Here is a 21722-nt window from a genome sequence, read left to right on the forward strand (position 1 = left end):
TTGATTGAATGATGATGTACTATCTTCATGTGAGTTGGGCTGGTATGGATGGCAATCCATGTACACATATAAGGACATTTTTGAGTAATGTAAGGTAGACATTGTTCTAGTGCATGAAACGAGAATTATTTTTTCCAAAATACACTCCCCATAAAAAATAACTTTTTTGGGTTCTCGTGTCATCCATATTTTTTAATTAGTGCATGTTTACATAAATCCCCCTAAGGTAAAAGATATAATTTAGTTTTAGTTATCAATGAGTTTTTGGATCAATTACCTGTTTTAAACAAGATTTACGTTGGGCCTATCATCAAACTCCTAAGAAAATGAAAAATGCATCAAACTAAAAAAAAATAAAAATAAAAATAAAAATCATGTTCTCCTAAATTCCACAAAAAACAAATCTAAAAACACCATATTCGAATTTTTTTGCATTGCTCATGCTTTTTCTATGCCTACATTAATTCAAGAAAGAGAAAAGAGGTGACTAACGGTAAAGAAGCATATAATATGTAAATTTCTTTTAATCTTGATATCGAATATTTAAAATAGAAATTAAAACAAAATATCAAAAACATTTTTTTTTCAAATTTTAATTATAAAAATTATAAAAAAATTCAAATTTTAATTATAAAAATTTAAAATTATAAGTAATAAAAACTTTTTGATATCTTAGTTTTTAAAATTCTTATTTTTTTTCAATATAAATCTCTAAAAATATTTTTGTACATTATATGAAAGTGATTATTATTTATAATACTTGAGCAGAGAAAATGGTCAAACTACCCCCTTCTAGCATTTCCTATTCTTCTCTTCAGATGATGTAAAAGATAATAATGGGAAGTAGAATTTAAAATAATAATAATAATAATAATAATAATAATAATTTTCAAAAATTGAAAGAAAAAAAAAATTATTTACTTACAGCTGAGTAATGTGGCAGGTAGTACCACTGTCGTAAGAACAATCACACTTGATAGCTGGATTATTATCGTCGCTCTCAAATGCTGTGCCGTTAATGGCTGATCCGGTGCATGGCTCCCCACTGATGTTCCACAATGCCACCGACTGTGTATCCCATTGTTGGAATATTGAGTTCAATGCTTCAGCTGTCTCACCAAATTCACATCCCCATCTTTTCAGATAAAATTAAATACAACTATATTTAATTATTTTTCCTTTTCAGGAACATTATTAGTATTATTGACTTAATATAAATTAATCATTTAAGTAGATTAAGTTGATTTTTGTTTTTTTTTTACTAAATTATAAATAAAATTTAAAATTAAATAATATTTAATAGTATAAAATATTAACTTGTTTATTTTTTTAATATTTTATTTTTATTAAAGTAAAGAAAACTAACATGTTATTTTTAGTTTTTGGATATTTTAAGGTTGTTTGGTAAAACTTAATATTTATTACTTAATGACTTAAATTAACTTTAAGTTGTTAACTTAAAATTTATTACTTAATTATTGTTTTAAGCATTAAAATTATTTGATAAAATTCCCTTTAAATTTATTTTGGTTTATTGAATTGATATATTTATCATCACAAATTATAATTAGAGTAAAGAAGGTCAAGTAATAATGAAGGTTATAGAATAGTAAAGGAGATCGTGAAGGCAATTAGGATAAATGTAAGTAAAAAAGGAGAATGAAAATATGAACTTAAAAATAAATTAATTGGTTTTACTTATTATTTAAAATTATTTTTTACTTTAAATTATACTATTAAGTTATTTGACTAAATATACTTAATAACTTAAATTAAATTATTAAGTAATCTTAAATTATTAAGTTGTTTTATTAAACATCCACTTAGTTTTTTTTTTCTATTCAAATAAAAAATAAAAAATAAAAAAAAATAAAAAGTTAACAAAAAAATAAAAATAAAAAGACAGACAATCTAAAACTTGAAAGTAAGTTGATTTCATTAAAAAGTTAAAAATAAAAAGACAAACAATCTAAATCTTGGAAGTAAGTTGATTTCACTAAAAAGTTAAAATAAATAAATAAATAAATAAACAACACAAGAAGGATATTTGGCAATATAAGTTAATATTCTAACTTAAAGTAAAAAATAATTTATTTATTCTTAAACTTAAATTTCTTTTATCGTATTATTCGTGAGAATATATTTTACAATTATACCTTTATATTCACATATTATCTTTTATAGTAAATATTTTTATAATTATCTTATACATTTATAATACTTTAAATATGAATGTTAAAATTAATGAGGATAAATATACTTAATTTTATGGTTTGTAATAAATTTTAAATTAATTTTATCAAACAATCTTAATATTTGATTTAAAAATTAAACAATAACTTTTAAATAAATAATTTAATAATTTTTTGAATTTAAAAGTTAATTTTAATCATTAAATAATAAGTATTAGCATTAATCAAATACTTTCTAATTTTGACTTCTAAAAATTATTTTCTAGATAGTTGTCAATGCCAATTTTGACTATGTATCATGTCTAGGCCCACGAATAGATATATAATATATCTAGTCAATATTTTTTTATTGTTAATAATTACTCTTTTTTAGTCCATTTATGAATTTTGTGACCCATAATATTATTTGTTTCCTTTTTTTTTTTTCAATATTTTCATAATTATTCAAAAAAAAAAATTCTTATAGCCAAATTACATGATATTTTATTTTTATTAATTTACATGACAGTACGATGAAGAGACATTATTGAGGGATGAAATGACCTGTGAGCTCAAGATAGATTGACTTTTCTTGCAACCGCTAAAGAGGAAAAATTAAAAAAAATACATTTTTAAAAAAAATTGCCAAGTAAGCGATGTTATGAATTAAATAATACTTTTTATTTTTAATATATATTTTTATATTTAAATAGTATATATATATATATATTTCATTTAATAGAATTTAAAATATTAATACATCCATATTTATTCTTGATTTAATTAAATAATATCAATGATAAAAAATAATTTCTTTATATATATATATAATTTTATAACCATTTTTAACTTTAATAATATAAAAAATATATTTATGATAACAATTGGGGAAGAATATATATTTTATTTATTTATTTATTCACCCATTTCTTCCCTCAACCGTTGGTAGAAAAAAAAAAAAAAAAGAAGAAAAAAAATCCGTGATAATATTTAAAGGTTGATAAGTGATCCATGCGGAAAATTAAGTGAATTAGGTAGTGGATAATTAAAATTTGATATGACTCTTGAGCGGCAAGTCATAATTTTTCTATCAGATGCACGTCTACAGAGAAGAAAGAAAAGAGAGAGAGAGAGAGAGAGAGAGATAGAAAACGAGATACCTTCAGATGGGTCCAGGGTAGCATTTTCAGCAGTTGATTCCTGAAATAACAAGAATAGCCACAACAAGAAGAAGAGGATGATGATGGAAGGGCAGCGGGGAAGAGAGGGTGAAGCAGATGCTCTTTTCACTGTAACATTCATCTTTCTGTGTGGTATGAAACATGAATGAACATCATCTCATATATATAAATATGAAGTGGGTTTTCATTGAGAGAGAGAGCTCAGTTGGAATTTTCCCCTACTTGAAAATTCACCCAAAAAGTCTTCGCACTCCCATCTTGAAATTTTCTGTTTATTTGGAACCACAACAATGTTTAAATTGTCCTTTCAATTCTGTCATTTTCGACAATGGGTTTTGGACCACTAACACCTGACACATCTACATGCTTAAAATCAACGTTTGAGTGTGGACAAAAAATTATGACATTCTTGTGTGGTGGAGCTTTGAAAATCACTTTTAAAGATATTAAATTAAATTTTAGATTAATACTTGATAGTTGTTTTATTTATTTATTTTTTTCCAACAACCATATTTTGCTACGAAAACACTTTCAATTTTATTTTTTTTTATATTCGAATAGTTATCGGCTCTCAATAAAAGTACTTTGGATAAAATTATCATCAATAAAAGCATTTGACAAGCTTTTAAAATTTAATTTAATTTATTTTTTGGAGTAATAAAGTTTAGAGATGTCAAATTATATCACATTTGAATTGGGTTGAATAGGTATTTATTTATTTTAACTCAAAATTATTTTATTTTAGTTCCTCTTTTAACATTAGGAAGTAAAAAGGAAAAAATAATTGTACACAATACCATAGTTTTTAGGTGACAAACGATCTATATAATCTCTTAAAGGTTATGTAGATGTAAAAATTGCGAGGTTAAAGACCGTAAAACACAAATCCATAAAAAAAGTACATATTTTTCACTTGACTAATATTATTTCTAATTCTTACTCTCTAATATCTATACTGATCTTCATGTTCATAACACAATATCACGGATGCATCTAATGGACTATCTCAGTGCCTAAAGAGACCCAAATCTATTCATGAAATTATGAACTTTTGAGTGTGAAATGTGGGAAGGTTAATACTCAGGTTTTTCAAGTTTGCATCAAAGAACAAAATCATTTTTGATATAATATTTATAAGGTAAAATATCAAGCGGATGGAATCTAGAGTTTTCCAAAATAAAATCAATTTAAAAACATATGAGAAAAAGAAATATTCCATAATTTTGAAATTTTGGTACTAGTACTTGAAAGTTGGCTTTGAACATTCTAAAAAGCACTCAAGCACCGCTCATAGCTCTTGAGCGCTATTAGGGTTTTAAAAACCAATTTTAAAACAATATATTCTCAATTTAAAATCTTTTGTTCACTTTATCTCACAATTGAACTCAATTAGTTTTTCTTGAGCCTTTCTATATTTGCCACACATATCATCCTGGTTGATCAAGCAACGACTTTGAATCTTCGACACATAAATCTAAAAAAAATTCCAAGTTAAGATGAATGTAACAAAATAATCTACTTAAACTCCTACTATACTAAAATGTAATGTCTAATAAGGTTGAAAATAAGCACAAAAATTTCATTTCCAGACATTATTGAAGACAATTTGTTTAAAATTTTATATTGCGTGAGTATAATTCCTTTTAAAGTGAATATTTTTCATGGTTATTAAGGTATTCAACGGGAATAATGAACATTTAGGACATGTTTGAATTGTTAAAATAATAATAAAAAAAGAGTTATTTATTAATGCATATTTGAAGTACTTGTTAAAAATAAGCATATGAAATAAATTTTGTTTTTATAAAAATTAACATGCAAGCCCTCAAAAATTTTATTTTTATAAAAAATTAAATAAAAGGTTAGTATGATATCTGAATGGATGCCCATAACTTCATTAATTTAAATTACTAGATTGTATAATGTTCATGTTGAACACTCAAAATAAATTTAATAATTTGTTTATTAATTAATAATTTTAAACATAACTGAACTTTTAATATAATTTTTATTTTTAAAATAAAAGCCATGAGCATGACTAACACTTAAACCGGTTGAATCCCTCAACATGGTAAGAATTCTTAGCAAGGGATTTTTAAATGCCAAGAATAATTTTTGAACCTTGGACACATAATTTAAGAGAGAGAGAGAGAGAGAGATATTTTGAAAATAAAAGTCATGAGTACGACTAACACTTAAACCACAATCGAATCCCTCAACAGGGTCAGAATTGAGAGAGAGACTAACACAACCTCAATTGAATTCCTCAACAGGGTCGGAATTGAGAGAGAGAGAGAGAGAGAGAGTTATTTTGAAAATAAAAGTCATGAGCATGACTAACACTTAAACCTCGATTGAATCCCTCTGCAAGGTCGGAATTCTTAGCAAGGGATTTTTAAATGCTAAGAGTAATTTTTGAACCTTCGACACATAATTTGAGAGAGAGAGAGAGAGAGTACATATGAAGAAAAAAGAGGAGAAAAATAAAATTGAACTTAGATGACAATTGAATGTATTTTTTATTTTTTATTTTAAATAAAAAACTTTTATATAATATATACATTTTTTTAGAAACAAATAGAGATTTATTTTATATTTTTAGAAATATTTTAAAATTTTCTAACCTTAATTTGAATAATTTAATATCGATCCAACATATAAACGGTTCATTTCAATCAATCAAATAAGAAAAGCTATCAGTTCAATCAATTGAGTTGACTAATTCTCTAATTTTTAAAATATTGGTTTTACCTTGAAAAACCTTATTAGTTAGTTAACCTTCTATCTGAAGAAAGTGAATATAGATCAAGATCGAGCTGAATCACTATAAAATATAGAATTTATAATTTCTCATTCATCCTCTATTTGTTTTAAAAGCAAATATTCTTTTATTATTTTTGTTATATAATTGTTTAAAATGTCTCTTGTATTTGTCTTAGTTTAAATTTGTTAAATTTTTTAAAAAAGACCAACATTCACTTTACTAGTAATCCATTTTTTGGGTGTGTATCTAGCTGGATGAACATAAATCTAATAAATTTTACTTTTGAAAATTTATCATAATTTTAGATTAAAAATTGAATCAAACTACTTCAATTTACTTAAAAAATGAATTGCTCATAAATTACTAAAATTATCCTTAAGAAAAACCAAATATGACGGAGTTAGATTCCATTTTTTTTTTACCATTTTCTCTCTTATTCTCAAAAGATTTTTTTTTTTTGAAATTCTTATAATTCTTAGTTACAAATACCAATAGAATAAAAATTAATTAATTTCAATAAAATATAAATGTATAATAATTCCACAAAAGTCTAAAATCAAACAAGAAATTCATTAAGAAATTTCCTTTGTTTTTGTTTCATGGTCCATAAATTCAGATATCAAAGAAAAATAAATATTGGGATGAAGACTTTTCTATCCAAGAGTTTAGATGTTTGTTTGGTGGCACGTCAAAGTCTTGACAAGTTCTTAGGGTGAACGATCTAATTCCGACTTTCCAAACTTTGCTCTGACAGCTATAAATTAGAAGATATTTAATGATATGACCAACTACTTGTTGAAAAGTAAATCATAAATTCATAATTATGTGTGAAAATTTTAGAGATATCATTTATGAAAAATCAACCTATATAGTCTCTAAAAGATCATGTGAGATTACAGATGAATAACATAAATCTACAAAGAAAAGTTTTATTTAACGGGTGTTATCCCTAAGCACATTTTCACGTCTACGACGAAGTACCACACATGCACCTACTGGTGTAGATCTCTTCACGAATTCAAAGAATAATACATGAAACTTTTGAGAACTTGGAATATAAGAAGGTTAATATTCAAGTTTTCCAAAATTTGCATTAAAAAAAAAAACAAAAAGCTTTTTGACATGTTATGTACGGGGCAAAATACTTAATGGACAAAATCTAGAGTTTTTCAAAATAAAATCTATTTTAAAAATATGAAAAAAAAAATGTTTCAAAATTTGAAATTCTGGTATGAACACTAACACTTGTGGATTTTTAAAAACCAAATTTAAAACATTTTATACTCAATTTAAAACCTAATGCTCACTTCATTTTATAATTGAACCCAATTTACCTTTCTCGGATCGGAGAGCAAAACACATAAATTTAAGAAAAAATCTTAAACATGAATGAAATAACATTAGCAATAGCCTACTCAACTAACAAATGTCGGAAATAATCACAAAATTTTCATTTCCGAATATTATTGAAGATAGACTATTTAAAATTTTATAATGGGTGAGTATAATTTCTCTTAAAGTGAATATTTTTAGTGGTTATTAAGCTATTTAAGGACAACAAATAAACATTTAGGACAAAACTGCTGCTTTGGAAACTGTCTATATCACTTTTGAAAAGAAAATTCATAAAAACGGATGAAAAGGTGGGCGGGCGGAAAGGCTATTATTACTCTATTGGTGTGTTTTACCCATTCTACTCGGCCAATCAAAAGTTGCAAAGCTAGATATTTCCAAGTGCTGGTTGCCTGGTCTCTTTCAATCCCTTCAATCTCTTCAATCCATTTCCCCACTTGCTGTCCTTCTTCCATAGACCAAAGCGGATCACTTGCGTAGGTGTCACAATGCTATTTGGTTAGCAAGAATAAATCTAGTTGAGAATGAGTCGTTGCTATTTGTCATAGAATGGGAATGTTTGAAATATGTGTGAGCATTCATCTCCACAGAAACTTATCTCCTAGATATATGTTATAAAACTTCATTCAATTAATAATTAATTCCATAGTTATAACGTGTATCTTCCTACACCTTAACCAATTCCATCTTTTCAATCATAGCTTGTTAAAGTTCCCATGAGGAAGGCCGGGTTGATGTCATTCGTGTGGTATATTTCCTGTAGGCACTGGGGAGATGAGGTCAAGATGAGGTAAGCCTCCGCTAAATACAAGGAAACTCTTCTTTCTGTTCCTAATTTGTTTGAGCCTTGAGGTAGTGCGCTACGCCAACTTCCGTCGCCTCTATTGCAGCGTTTGTTGAAATACGTGGTCATTAACTGTATAAATTTCTTTTTCATTCATATTTTCCTAATTCTAGGATATTACACTTAACTATAGGAGACTGTGATACTGTAATTGAGGGATTTGATCTGTATGATTCTAGGCTCTTATGTCATATATTAGGTAATGTAAATTCTCTGTATATTCTTTGTACATATTCAAATATTTAGATATGAATGAAAAAGAATCTCATTCATTTTTTGTGATGGTATCTGGGTTGATTCAGAATCTTTGGAATTTTTTACCAATCTTCTTTGTGTTTTTTTTTCCCCAATAATCATTCGTCATCCAAACATAGAAGTTACCCCAAACCAGAAAACTAGTTCGATTTTGATCCCGGAAGATTAGAAAAGTTTCTTCAAAAAAGTTTCCTGGGAGCTCTAACTAAAAATCTGAATCAATCCCTGAGGATGATTTGTTAAAAAATGATAATAGAACCTGGAAAAGATACGAAGCATAGTTAACTGTGGTTTTATGCAGAATTGTGAAGCCAATGGGAACTCGATGTGACACTTTGACATCTGAGCAAGTCTGATCAACTTCTTGTTGTCGTGATCAACACTCACCAGCCACTGACTTTCGATTTTTTTCACCCTCCATTTCTTGCCCATTTCTTGCCCTGGCCAAAAGCATTTTGTACCAACAACTAAGGGTCTCCAACGGGTTAGGCCGGCTGGCCCGGAGGAGTAAGGTCCATGGCCCAGCCTGGGGTGGGCCACTAAGCCCGTTGATTGGTCAACGGGCTGGTCGGGCCGAGCCCTTGGAAAACTAAGGCCCGTGGCCCAACCTGTGGGCCCTCAAGCTGGACGGGCGGGCTTGGGTGAGTATTGGGTAAAAATTAAAATACTTTTGAGTTTTGAAGGGAAAGAGATTCGAATCCCCTTCCCTTATGGAACCATAAGCATTCAAGGAGAGTTAGCCATCAACTGAGCTAACCGTCTTTTGTGTACCTATTTTGCATTAGTTATATATATATTAGAAATGTTGTATGATTTTTGAAAAAAAATAAAAGTGAGTTGGCTGTTCAACGATCACATGACCGTTGAACATGCCACTCATAATTCATAAATATCAAATATATGACCGTTGAACGATCTTGACATTTAAAAAAAAAAAAAAATTAAATCCTAATATTTAAATTCCTATAAATATTAAATACCCTCAATTTTTTTCTATTCCCTCAACTCTTAAGCTCTCTTCCATTCCACAATATTTCCAATTATTGCATTTTGTCTGAAATTATTCAATATTATTGGTGGTGAAAAACAAGCATTGGTGGTTCAAAGAGTTCAAATTTGAAGGAATTTCTGCTTCGGTTCTCCAATTTAGTAACATACTTCACCTTTTCTTTTATTTATTGGTTACATTTTAATTTTACATTTATTATTTTTAGCATAATATTTTATCAATAATTATAATTATGGCAAGTGGTTCTTGTTCTTCATCTAATGCATGTGATAGCAAAAAATTTACTTCAAATATATGAAATTTTTTTGATAGAATAGAAATAAATTTAGAAAATAATAAAAAAGAAATAAAAGCAAAATGTAAAATTTGTAACAAACTTCTTAGTGGTAGCTCAAATGCAAGTACAAGTCATTTAAAAAGGCATCATGAAAATTGTAAAACTAAAAATAATGTAAATATTAGAAATTATATGCAATTAGGTAAAGATGAAAGTGGAAATTTAAAAACATTTTCTTATGATGAATCTTATTGTCGTGAAGAAATGATTGGTTATATAATAAGAGTAGAACAACCTTTCAATTTCATGGAAACTCATGATTATACGAGAACAATGCAACGAGCTGTTAATCCTCAATTTCAAGGTTGCTATGGAAATATAGTTAAAAAAATTCTTATAAAAAATTTTGAAACACAAAAAGAAAATTTAAAATTTTTTTTTGCAAATTTTGAAGGAAAAATTTGTTTAACATCTGATATTTGGACATCTTCAACTCACAATGATTTTTTTATGTATAACTGCTCATTATATTGATAATGAATGGAAATTAAATAAAAGAATTATTTCATTTAAAATAATAAATGCTCCACATAATGGTAAAAATATAGCATCTTTAATAAATGATGAAATTATAGATTTTGACATTCGTGATAAAATATTTACAATAACATTAGATAATGCTTCTAATAATGATGCAACCATTGTGATTGATGGGAATGCCTCCATTCTCTCTTTAGGTTGCAAGATTAATAAAAAACTAAACTTTTACATAATCAAAAGTCTTATACTCCTCAAAACAGGAGTTTAGAATCAATCTAGCCAAAAAGAAAAACTTTTACATCCAAAAAGAAAATCCTATGCTCCTAACCATGGAGCCCAATCTAGAAAGCAACACATTAAACCAATAATCATCAACAAATTCTAACATATAATAAACAATAATAAATCCTACAACAAAGACGTGAACACACCATATAACATATCTAACAAGCAAAATCCTAACATAGGGCTGATAGCAGTTGCTAGGAATATTTGGATTACTCCATTCTCTATCCCTGGATCTAGTAGGGTGCATGCATCTATTCTAGGGTTCTTTAAATCTATCAAAGAGGAAATATATGGCTTTAAAAGCCATATTAAGATAAAGATCTAGAGAAAAAGAAACTCATACTCGGATCTAGATATTCCAAGATTAATTCCTAGTAGTGAAAAACATTCCTAAATGTCTCGTACACCTAAGATCTTTTGCCTGATGACTCGAACCACAACCTTAGCACTCCAAAGTGTGGACAATGGAATGGAGGAAGCTATGGCTCTCTTTCTCTCTCTGGAGGTGGAAGACGACTATCTCTCCAAGTTATAGAAAATTTAACCCCCTAAGGAAGTATTTATAGGGTTCCCCTTCAAGGTTTAAGTGACTTGAGCCCACCAAGGCATGTGCCACTTAATCTAGCCTAAAATGGATCCTAATTGATTAATTAACCACACAAGGCCATCTAATTAATCAATTAGTCCAATCTAGAAACTTTGTTCATTTTCTCATATGCAACCTTGCGTGATTACCAAAACACTCTTATCCAAAAAAATGAACCTAGAACTAATCCAACCATCATAAACCATGTCATCATGGTATATGAGCTCAAAGTAGGGACCACTAGGACCCATAAGAGTACCGACTCCCTTAGAATCAAATTCTGAAGTTGATTCAACATTCTACTAAAGAGAATCAATTACACTCCAGTATCTTATGTAAATAACAATGAGACAAAGCTTAGGGTCCATGACCTACTATCCATTGCATGGAGACTCCTTATGAATTAGTGTCCATAATCTAATAAGATAGTATTATCACTTATCAAGATTACCTCTCCAATCATTGAGTTACAAATCCCACTTATTATGTGATCAAATGACATACTCTAGCTCATAAAGAGCATATGTCAAATTCCACTTAAGGAATTGCTACGACGCCATAGATTTCATGACCACATATCCTTTGGATCACCTGATTCGTGCCCACTTGGTGTATCAGCTGATTCATGTCCAGCTGGTGCTCCTTGATTGAGGAAATAATCAACAAAATTTATAACCTATTACACCATGAACTAGGGTGGCAAAGACAAAGCTACTATAGCATAGTGGCTCTAGGATCGTTCACTAGGATGAGTTTTCACTTCACAAATGATATTAATTCAAAGTTGAATTGGTGCCTTTTCATTTCAAGGTTAGCTTTAAAAGAAAACATAAAGATGTTTGAATGAAAAAAAGGTTTGGTTTTAAACTAACCAAAAATAGTAACTGATTTTACTTACAAAGAAAAGTGTTTCTTGGAGTTCAGATCACTAGGCTCAGGTTCCTCATACAAAAAGGAGAGTTCCGGTCACTTGTTTCTTTTCCTCGCATTAGAGAATTAACATATAGTTAATTCTCTAACCGGTGTTGTACAGATGCTTCCCATTAATGGGTTCAAACACTAAATCCCTCTCACTGATGCACCTTGCAATGGCTCATACCTCTCACCTAGCACTTGCCATTCAAAGTGATCTTTAACCTTGGATTACCCGTCAAAAGCTCGCAAGAGATAACTAATGGATGTCTCCGTGGAGTCCAAAAGCTTACCAAGTGTTAGCTATTCTAGAAAATCCTACATTCAAACCACCTACCAAAAGCTCGCAAGAGATAAACTAGTGCATCTTCATGGACGGAGATCACTTGCCTTACCAAGTGTTGGCCCAGGTGATTTAAAGGTGTTTTAAGTTAACTAAAAAGATAAAAACCATTAACGGGTCACACTTTCTCTTCATTAAAAACTAAAACAACAAAACTTCCAATTTATGCATTTGGAAACTCACTCGGCTTTCTTTACTCCAAGAGATGAAGAGCCTAGCTCTCATCCTCTGAGGAAAAATCCTCAGAGTTTGATTGGCTAGAAAGAAAAAGAATGAGAAAACAAAAATATGTAGGAAAAACAGAGCAAGTGCTTTGTAAAATATATTTCTTACAAAATATATTTCTTACAAAATTGTACAAAGGATGCGTCTCTGAGAACAAGCTCCCGAGTGCTATATATAAAGAAAATTACAAAACAAAATATCTGAGGTTATTCACCCCTTTTCCAAACTTAATAACTAAGGAATCCTATAATTGGTGGGTTACAAGGAGAAAATGGGGATTTAGACATCAAAAATCTGAAGCAAAATATCCAAAAGTGTCGGTCGCAAATATCGGGAAACTTCAGGAGAAATTCCACAGCACTGTGCAAAATGGCTGCGAAATCATTTCGCAGCAAAAGGGTGATTTTGCAGCCGTGCAAAATTCTTCATTCAGCTTGGAGTGATCGGATTCCAATAGTTGTAACTCCTTCATTTCAACTCTGAATTGTGCACTGTTTGAAGCATTGGATTGTTGACTTCCTGAGCTTCGAAACGACATATAACATGCATAATTTGGACTCCAGGAAGTGCTCCAAAAGTGGCTGACATGACTGTCATAAAAAATTCTTCATGGCAGATTTCTCTTTACTTCCCCTCCTTGCATTCCGGATTTGCTTATGGAAAAGGACTTCAAAGCTTTGGTTCTTCATGTTTCTGAGCTTTCCATTGCTTTGCCATGGATTCCAAATAACTCTCCTCAATCTCCTATTGCTTTGGTGATAAAAAAGCTATCAAAACACCAAAACTTAACACAAATTGATTAGAAGTGCTTGCAAAGGTCCTTAATATGTTAATTGGGTTAAAAGGCAATAACTACTACTCAAAAGTGTTTAAAAGAGTTAATTACAAGCTATGAAATAGCACTTTTTGAGTAGTAATCACTCCCCCCAACCGACATATTGCTAGTCCCTTAGCAATGAAGGAGAGAAAAATAAAAATAAACATTACTATAATTTACAACATCATGCTAATAAAAAAAAACAATTCTCAAGTGGCATGATGATCTAACTCTCACATGGAACATTAAAGAAATAAAACTCAAACTTCAACAAGAGTTATCAAATAACTTGTCTAATCACAATTCTTAAAGAGAAGGCATTATGCAAATTTAAGCTTTAAAAGAGTTTCCACTCCCAAAGGGTCAAACCTTACTCTTCCACAAAAATCTAAATGTTATTTATTAGTTTCCGAATATAGTATGTTGAACTAATCTCTCCCCTCAACCTAGTTTTTTTTTTCAAAGCTTAGAAAACTAGTCAACCTCCAATAGGCTAAGAACGCACCTCTTTTTTCACAATTTTTTCATTGTAGGAGTACAAGGCTTAAAGGTATTATTTTCTAAATTTTCCATGTAACGGGGGTCCATCGATGACTCCCAACCAATTAAGGTTTAGGGCATCAAGCTTTAAGGATCTTTCAACCACTAACTCCTCGGATTTTACCCCAGACTTTTGAGAATGAATTTTAATACCCAAGCACCTACAGTATGTTAAACTCCACCTATCAACCCTTGTAACGAGCATTGAGATCGGTGACTCCCAACCAATTAAGGCTTAGTGCACCAGGTTTTAAAGATTTTCACTATATACCCCTCAGACCTTGCTTAGGTTTCAAGGCAAGCAAACATTTTTCTTTCTTTCTTCTTTTTTTTCCAAAGACTCATTGGCCTTTTACAAGGTGTCCCAACACTATTAAATGAGGTCAAAGGTACCAAGTCTAAAATTTTCCTAAGTCAAGAGGGAAATAGTTTTTCATCTTATAGTTGGAATCTATTGTGCACAGTGTGTGAATAGCTTAAAGTGGAAGAACTAAGCTTGAATCCAATAGAAGTTTCAACAATTCATCAACTTTAGTAAGCATAAAACAAACTCTAAGTCAAGTAAAAAGACAAAAATTCAATTTCTCCCTTTTCATTTTGAAAATTTTTCCGTAATAACCATGGAGAGTTGAATAAAAAAATTTCAAAAATTTTAAAAATTAAACAAAAACAATCTAAATTACCAAAATAACTTAGCATTATTAACAATACTTCATTCCTAAACTCCCCCCCCAACCAAGCTAAACATTGTCCTCAATGTGACAAAAGCGATTGAAAATATAGGGAGGATGTGGTACCTCCTAATTGACATGGAGTCTGAGTCGTATAGGAGAAACCACATGTTTCAAAAAAATAAAAGAGTTAGTGAGTAGAGGAAATAGAAAAATGCTAAGTTTAAACAAAAATGATGTCTATATATGATGTATCATCAGTAATACATCCAATCCCAGAATATAAGACATCAAAATATGAAATTATTTACACTAATATAATATGTAAAGACAAAAAGTAAAGAGATGATCAAGTAATGGTAAGGTCATGCGGAGCGGATGCATCTGTGGTGGCCTCTTAAGTGGGTTGGATCAAGACTTTGACCTCTGTTCTGGTAGTCTCCTTAGGTGGCATAGTCTCCTCAGTTGGAGCTATGGGCTCTGATGGTTTAGGAGGTTAGAAATGGAGTGAGAGACTTAGTGTGTGTGATCCCAGGGTGCGCGGGGCTCTCCTCTTCAGATGCATGGTTGCAGGGCTCTGTTGGCATTTTAGCAACTTCCCTTGGCTTTGCAAGGTGTTTTTGCAAACCTTCCTCCATTTCGCAAGTCAATTTCGCAATTTGAAGGCCATTTTGAAGCTTGGAGGTGATTTTGCAGCCATTTCGAAGCTTGGAGATGATTTCGCAGCCATTTCAAAGCTTGGAGATGATTTCGCAGCCATTTCGAAGCTTGGAGATCATTTCGCAGCCATTTCGAAGCTCAAAGGTGATTTCGCAACGGAGAAATATTATCGCAGCCCATTTCGCAGCCATTTCGTAGCTTTGAAATGAGGGGAACTGTGCTACAAAATGGCACTCGTGTGCCAAAGAGTGGTTTCGCAGCTGCGAAACACCCTTCCAAATGGCGTCTCGGCTGCAAAATTCCTGCTCAGCTTTTTGCGCTCGTCTTTAAACGGCCATAACTTCTTCATTTCACCTCTAAATCGTGTACCATTTAAAGCGCTGGACTCCTGACTTCCCAAGCTTTGAAACGAGATATGGTATGTATAATTTAAGCTCCAGGAAGTGCTTCAAAAATGTGTCCAATAGTAGCGAAATGAAGGTGCGACATTTCCGCTCATGGTTTGCACAATCATCTTCAAACGACCATAACTTTTCCGTTTCAAATCCAAATCGAGTACCGTTTGAAGCTATGGACTCCTAACTTCCCAACCTTTGAAACGAGATATGGTATACATAATTTGAGCTCCAGAAAGTGATCAAATTGTGTCCAACAGTTGCCAAAATGGGGGTGCGGCTGTGACATGTCTGTTCTTGGTGTGCGCGCTGAAGGATTTTAAGGTGTGGAGGTTTCGCAGCCATTTCGCAGCTGCGAAATAAGTGTACAGGGCTTCCAAATGGCACTCGTGTGCCAAAGGGTGGTTTCACAGTTGCGAAACTCCCTGCGGAATGGGGCTTTGGCTGCGAAAAGTGGGAGTTTTTACGCTTTGGGATTTTGCAGCCGTTTCGCAGCTACGAAATGAGGGTCACTGTGCTACGAAATGGCACTCGTGTGCCAAAAAGTGGTTTCGCAACTGTGAAATACCCTACGAAATGGAGCTTTGGCTGCGAAATTGGGAATTTTCATGCTTTGGAGCTTTGCAGCCATTTCGCAGCTGCGAAATGGGGGCTCCTGTGCTGCGAAGTGGAACTCGTGTGCCAAACTTGGTTTCGCAGCTGCGAAAATTTTTGCAGAGGAGTCAATTGAGTTGCGAAATGATTTCGCAAAGGACGACCGTTTTCGCAGAGACACGTTGATTCCACAGTGGCTTCTTTTAGGTTGCGAAACGGTTTCACAACGAAGTGCTAATTTCACAGAGGATTCTCTTAGGCTGCGAAATATCGCAAACCCCTATTTTTGCCCTGTTTTTGCCATTTTCTTGCTCCGAAAGACTTTCTTTCAATTTCTTTGCATTTTCTCCTGATTTTGATCATCCAAAAACCTATGTTACATCAAAACAAATTAGAATTAAAGCATTGAAATCAAAATTAAAACAAGTAATAAATAAAACAAAAGGAAATGGACTAGCTAGGCTTTAAAAAAACTAAGTCCATAAAAAAATTTGATCATGATTTAGCTTGCCCGGATCCCATATGAAGTTTGCATCCTTCACTTGAGATTTGGTTTGTATGATTTTCCCATACAAAGCTTGGAGAAAAGGTGGAGGCATGTGTTTCTTCATTAATTCTTCCTTAATGACTATCCTCTGTGGTTCTCTTTGTACATTAACATCATAGTCATCTTTCTCTATGCTTTTCCCCTTTTTCTTTCCTTTGATTTCCTCCCTCTTTTCTTTCTCTGTTTCACTCTCTACCTTATGCTCTAGCTTGCATGTGGGCAGATCAACCTCTTTACCACTCCTCAGAGTGATCACTTCTTTGACTTCCCTCTTTTGTGAAGGTTCTCCCTCCTTAGCCTCCATTTCATGGATACTCATGGAATTTTGATAAGGTTGAGAAGAAGAGTTTTCTTTCTCTTGCACTGTGTTGAGGTTGGCAAACCTTGAGATTGAATCTTGGAGATTATCTATCTTCTGAGATAGATCATTTTGCACTTCATCCATCTTTTTGTTCAATGAACTCTCTACACTGTCAATTCTTTGACTGAGTTGAGCATTGATGGATTTTTTAGCTTCAACAAAGTCTTCCATGACCTTGTTAAGATTCATCATAGCTTGTTCAAGGTTTGAGGCTTGTTGAAGTGCTTGAATAGGTTGCTGATACTGAGGTGGCTGTGGTTTCCAAGAGAAATTTAGATGGTCCCTCCAATTAGAATTGTAGGTGTTGCAATCACCAAACATTTCCCTCACCGTTGGAATGGTAGGACACTCATCCACCAAGTGCTCATAAGATAGACAAATGGCATAAGGCATAGCTTACAATGGTGTCTGAGAGATGGTTTGCACTTCTTGCATCTTCTTCATTTCTAGCTCTTCCAATCTCCTTACCATAGCTGCAATCTTTACCTTCATGTCTATGCTGTCATTCAAAATATACATCTCACCCTTAGCATTAGGTTGAGACGTTATTCTTCCCATATCTCAAGCATTTGGTTCATCCCATCCTCTTGAGACTTCAGCCACATAACTCATGACGTTCATGGCTTCCTCTGCTATCTCTTATTCAATATGGCATGCACAACTAGCAATTTGTGAATTAAAAACAGAGAAAACAAAAGAAAAAAATAATTCAAAGAAAAAAAAATTAAGGTAAACTAAAAACTAAATAAAAGGTATACTAAAATATGAACAAATAAAAAGAAACATATAAAAAGAGTTAGTAAAAAGAAAAGAAAAGTCACCAAACTTGTGATGAAGATCACAAGTACTCTAAAAAGGTGATATCACTATAAAGTGGCACCATCCCCGGAAACGACGCCATTTGATTCGTGCCCACTTGGTGTATCAGCTGATTCATGTCCAGCTGGTGCTCCTTGATTGAGAAGAAATCAACAAAATTTATAACCTATTACACCATGAACTAGGGTAGCAAAGACAAAGCTACTATAGCATAGTGGCTCTAGGATCGTTCACTAGGATGGGTTTTCACTTCACAAATGATATTAATTCAAAGTTGAATTGATGCCTTTTCATTTCAAGGTTAGCTTTAAAAGAAAACATAAAGATGTTTGAATGAAAAAAAGGTTTGGTTTTAAACTAAGCAAAAATAGTAACTGATTTTACTTACAAAGAAAAGTGTTTCTTAGAGTTCAGATCACTAGGCTTAGGTTCCTCATACAAAAAGGAGAGTTCCGGTCACTTGTTTCTTTTCCTCGCATTAGAGAATTAACATATAGTTAATTCTCTAACCGGTGTTGTACAGATGCTTCCCATTAATGGGTTCAAACACTAAATCCCTCTCACTGATGCACCTTGCAATGGCTCATACCTCTCACCTAGCACTTGCCATTCAAGGTGATCTTTAACCTTGGATTACCTGTCAAAAGCTCGCAAGAGATAACTAATGGATGTCTCCGTGGAGTCCAAAAGCTTACCAAGTGTTGACTATTCTAGAAAATCCTACCTTCAAACCACCTACCAAAAGCTCGCAAGAGATAAACTAGTGCATCTCCATGGACGGAGATCACTTGCCTTACCAAGTGTTGGCCCAGGTGATTTAAAGATGTTTTAAGTTAACGAGGAGCGTTCGTTTGGCATTGAGGCCGTTAGTGAGCTGCAGGAGAAGTTTTGCTGGAAGGGGGGACTAGTTCAGGGAGGGGTCTTGGCGAGAGGAGTGAGATATTTTGGGAGGAGATTCGTTGGCTTGAGAGGGGAAGCAAGGTAGCAAAACTGAAAAAAAGCGAGTTGCAGGCAGCTTGAAGGAGAAGGAAAAGGTATGGCTGCCATGAATGCTTTGTTCTTCTTCGTTGGAATATAATCTCTTTCTCTTTTCTGTGAATTGCTTGACTTAGTGCTTAGTTTTATTATTCATGTTTGGTTGCTATCTTCTTCATTTTCTTTGGAATGATTCGAGAGTGACACAACTCTGCTTTTAGTTTCATTGTGTGTCATGTAGAAATCTGGTTTTGTTGTTGTTTTCATTTCCATGGGATATTTATTTGATTTCACTCACCTTCATCTGAGCTCATGGATTGATACATGAAATGAGGTTTTGTGGGAATTCATTTGGTTCCCATTATTTTGTGCTCTGTTTGCTGTCATCCCCTGTTCTTGGTGCTCTGCCATGGTGAGTATCAGATTTCTCATCTCTACCTAAAAGGGTAAAGCATTGCCGGAGAAAATCTGGTGTGGGGTGCTTCTGAAGAAGCTCAGCATCAGAGTCTCTGGTAGATATCTGGACAAGGAAAACAGATGGGATTGCTCAGACCGTTTAAGTTGATGAATTTGTTGAAGTTGTAGATTCTGCCTTGTGTGGATCAATAGCAGTATTTGGGTGTCCCTGATGCAATTTGTTCACTAGCTGCTAGTTGACTTGCCTCTGGTCCATTGTCCATCCTTTGGATAACTGATTGAGGAGTTTGTGATCCATGACCGGAGTGCTCCCGGAGAAAATGAATTCCATGAGATTAGCAGCCCTAGGTGTGTATCAGAAACTTCTAGGTTGATGATGGTTGTAGACTTGTTCATGCAAAATCATATGTATATATTGATTCTTATGGCTCTCGATATGTCAAATATCTTGACCTTTCCAGGCTAAGATTTGTTCACCCAGATCTTCTAGAGAGAATTTCCACAAAATAAATCAAGCAAAGCTGTCCTCGAAGCCGACGGTGGCGAAACGCCTCTGCCATCACCGGAACGCCAAGCAACCATTGAAGCTCCTTCACTTTCCCTCTCCTCTGATGGCCAGTGGGAAACTTACTGATGCACCTACTCACAGCTGGTGTCCACTGCAAAACCAAGATGCTGCGTTTCCTTCTCGTATTTCTACAGCGATATCATTACTCCTTATCCATCTTGTGCTTGTGCTTGCCAGAATGAGAACAACTATGTCATAAGTGGTTCTAGAGATCCAAAGAATGATGACTCGTACAATTTCTACCAGGAAGCTGATGGTCAAACTGATGAGTTTGTGAAGTGTGCAAAGTCAGAAGCTTGCTGTCTCTCAAAAGCTGCTTTGGTGAGGCTATGCTACACACTATTGGATATATATAGACAAGCAAAGCGGCAAAAGAGCTTGCGAAAGGCGTAAAATATATGAAGACACCATTTTTAGTAGAATGGGTAAGAGACAAAGGACACCAGATAAAATTGCAAGTGATGGCTGTAAAAATATTTACATAATCACATAGATTAATCATACATGATTAAAGGATACTAACAATAGGAAATCACTATAAAGAACATACCTGTTTGAGCCATGATAAAAAAAACGTGATTGATTGTTGTAACCAAGTCTTCATTTTTATGATCTTGATAATAACTATGGTGGCTCTATGGGAAAACAGAAAAACCCTTTTTATCTAGATTAGAGAGGGGACTTAGCATAACTCAAATTGGATTCTCATTGGGCCCTCCCATAATGGGCTTCAATGAGACCCATAGCCTACACTTGCCACTCAACTAAGCTTCTACTCAAAAGATGCAAAACCCAATCTAAAATGTGATCACTAATTAATTGGGCTCATTATAGAATAAACTATCCATTAACCCGTTTTTGCAAATACAAATTATTCAATTAATGTTAGCCCATATAAAAATTTTCCAACATTCTCCCACTTGGGCTACATTAATTGTTTTTGAGGATTCATTAAATTCATTTTGAAAATAAAACTCTCGGGTTAAATACAGAAAAGTTTATTTTGTGTGGCCACACCTTTTTTTTTTTTTTGAAAGAAATGATAGTCTATAAATAGCATCTTGTTAAACTTATCCGGTCCAATGATTACTACTCAAAAAGTGCTATTTGATAGCCTATAATTAATCCTTTTAAACACTTTTGAGTAGTAGTTTTGGCCTTTTAACTCAATTGGCATGTTAAGGACCCTTGAAAGCAATTTTGATCACTTTGTGTAAGTTTTGGTGTTTTTGTTAGTATTTTGATCACCAAAGCAAGTCAAGACTGAGGAGAGCTATGAGGAATCTTGGGCAAATCTTAGAAGTCATTTGCCAATAGTAAATCCGGATTGCAAGGAGAAAAAGTAAAGAGAATCTGCCATGAAGCATATTCTTGATGACAGTCGTAGCAGCCACTTTTGGAGCACTTTCTGAAGTCCAAATTATGCATGCTATATACCATTTCAAAGCTCAGGAAGTCAACAATCCAATGCTTCAAACGGTGTGCAATTCGGAGTTGAAACGAAGAAGTTGTATCCATTACAAGCCAATCACTCCGAGCTAAAGGAAGCATTTTGCAAAATGTTGCGAAATCACCCTTTTGTTGCGAAGTGATTTCGCAGCCTTTTTAAA

The 21722-nt window shown here is 32.7% G+C and overlaps 1 protein-coding gene across 1 annotated transcript in view; it reads right to left on the reverse strand.

The window, feature by feature from the left end:
• Positions 1–3604, reverse strand: part of LOC100256223 (probable LRR receptor-like serine/threonine-protein kinase At1g56130) — a 32178-nt gene extending 28574 nt beyond the window's left edge. Inside the window, exons 1-2 of the mRNA XM_002272980.4 lie at positions 3332–3604; positions 926–1109 (exon numbers count right to left, since the gene is read on the reverse strand). Of these exons, the coding sequence (XP_002273016.1) occupies positions 926–1109; positions 3332–3473 (326 nt within the window). The 5' untranslated portion in view covers positions 3474–3604. The remainder of the gene's footprint in view (positions 1–925; positions 1110–3331) is intronic.
• Between the last annotated feature and the right edge of the window lie 18118 nt (positions 3605–21722).

Source organism: Vitis vinifera, chromosome 10, assembly GCF_030704535.1.
Source record: "Vitis vinifera cultivar Pinot Noir 40024 chromosome 10, ASM3070453v1".
NCBI classification, from domain to species: domain Eukaryota; kingdom Viridiplantae; phylum Streptophyta; class Magnoliopsida; order Vitales; family Vitaceae; genus Vitis; species Vitis vinifera.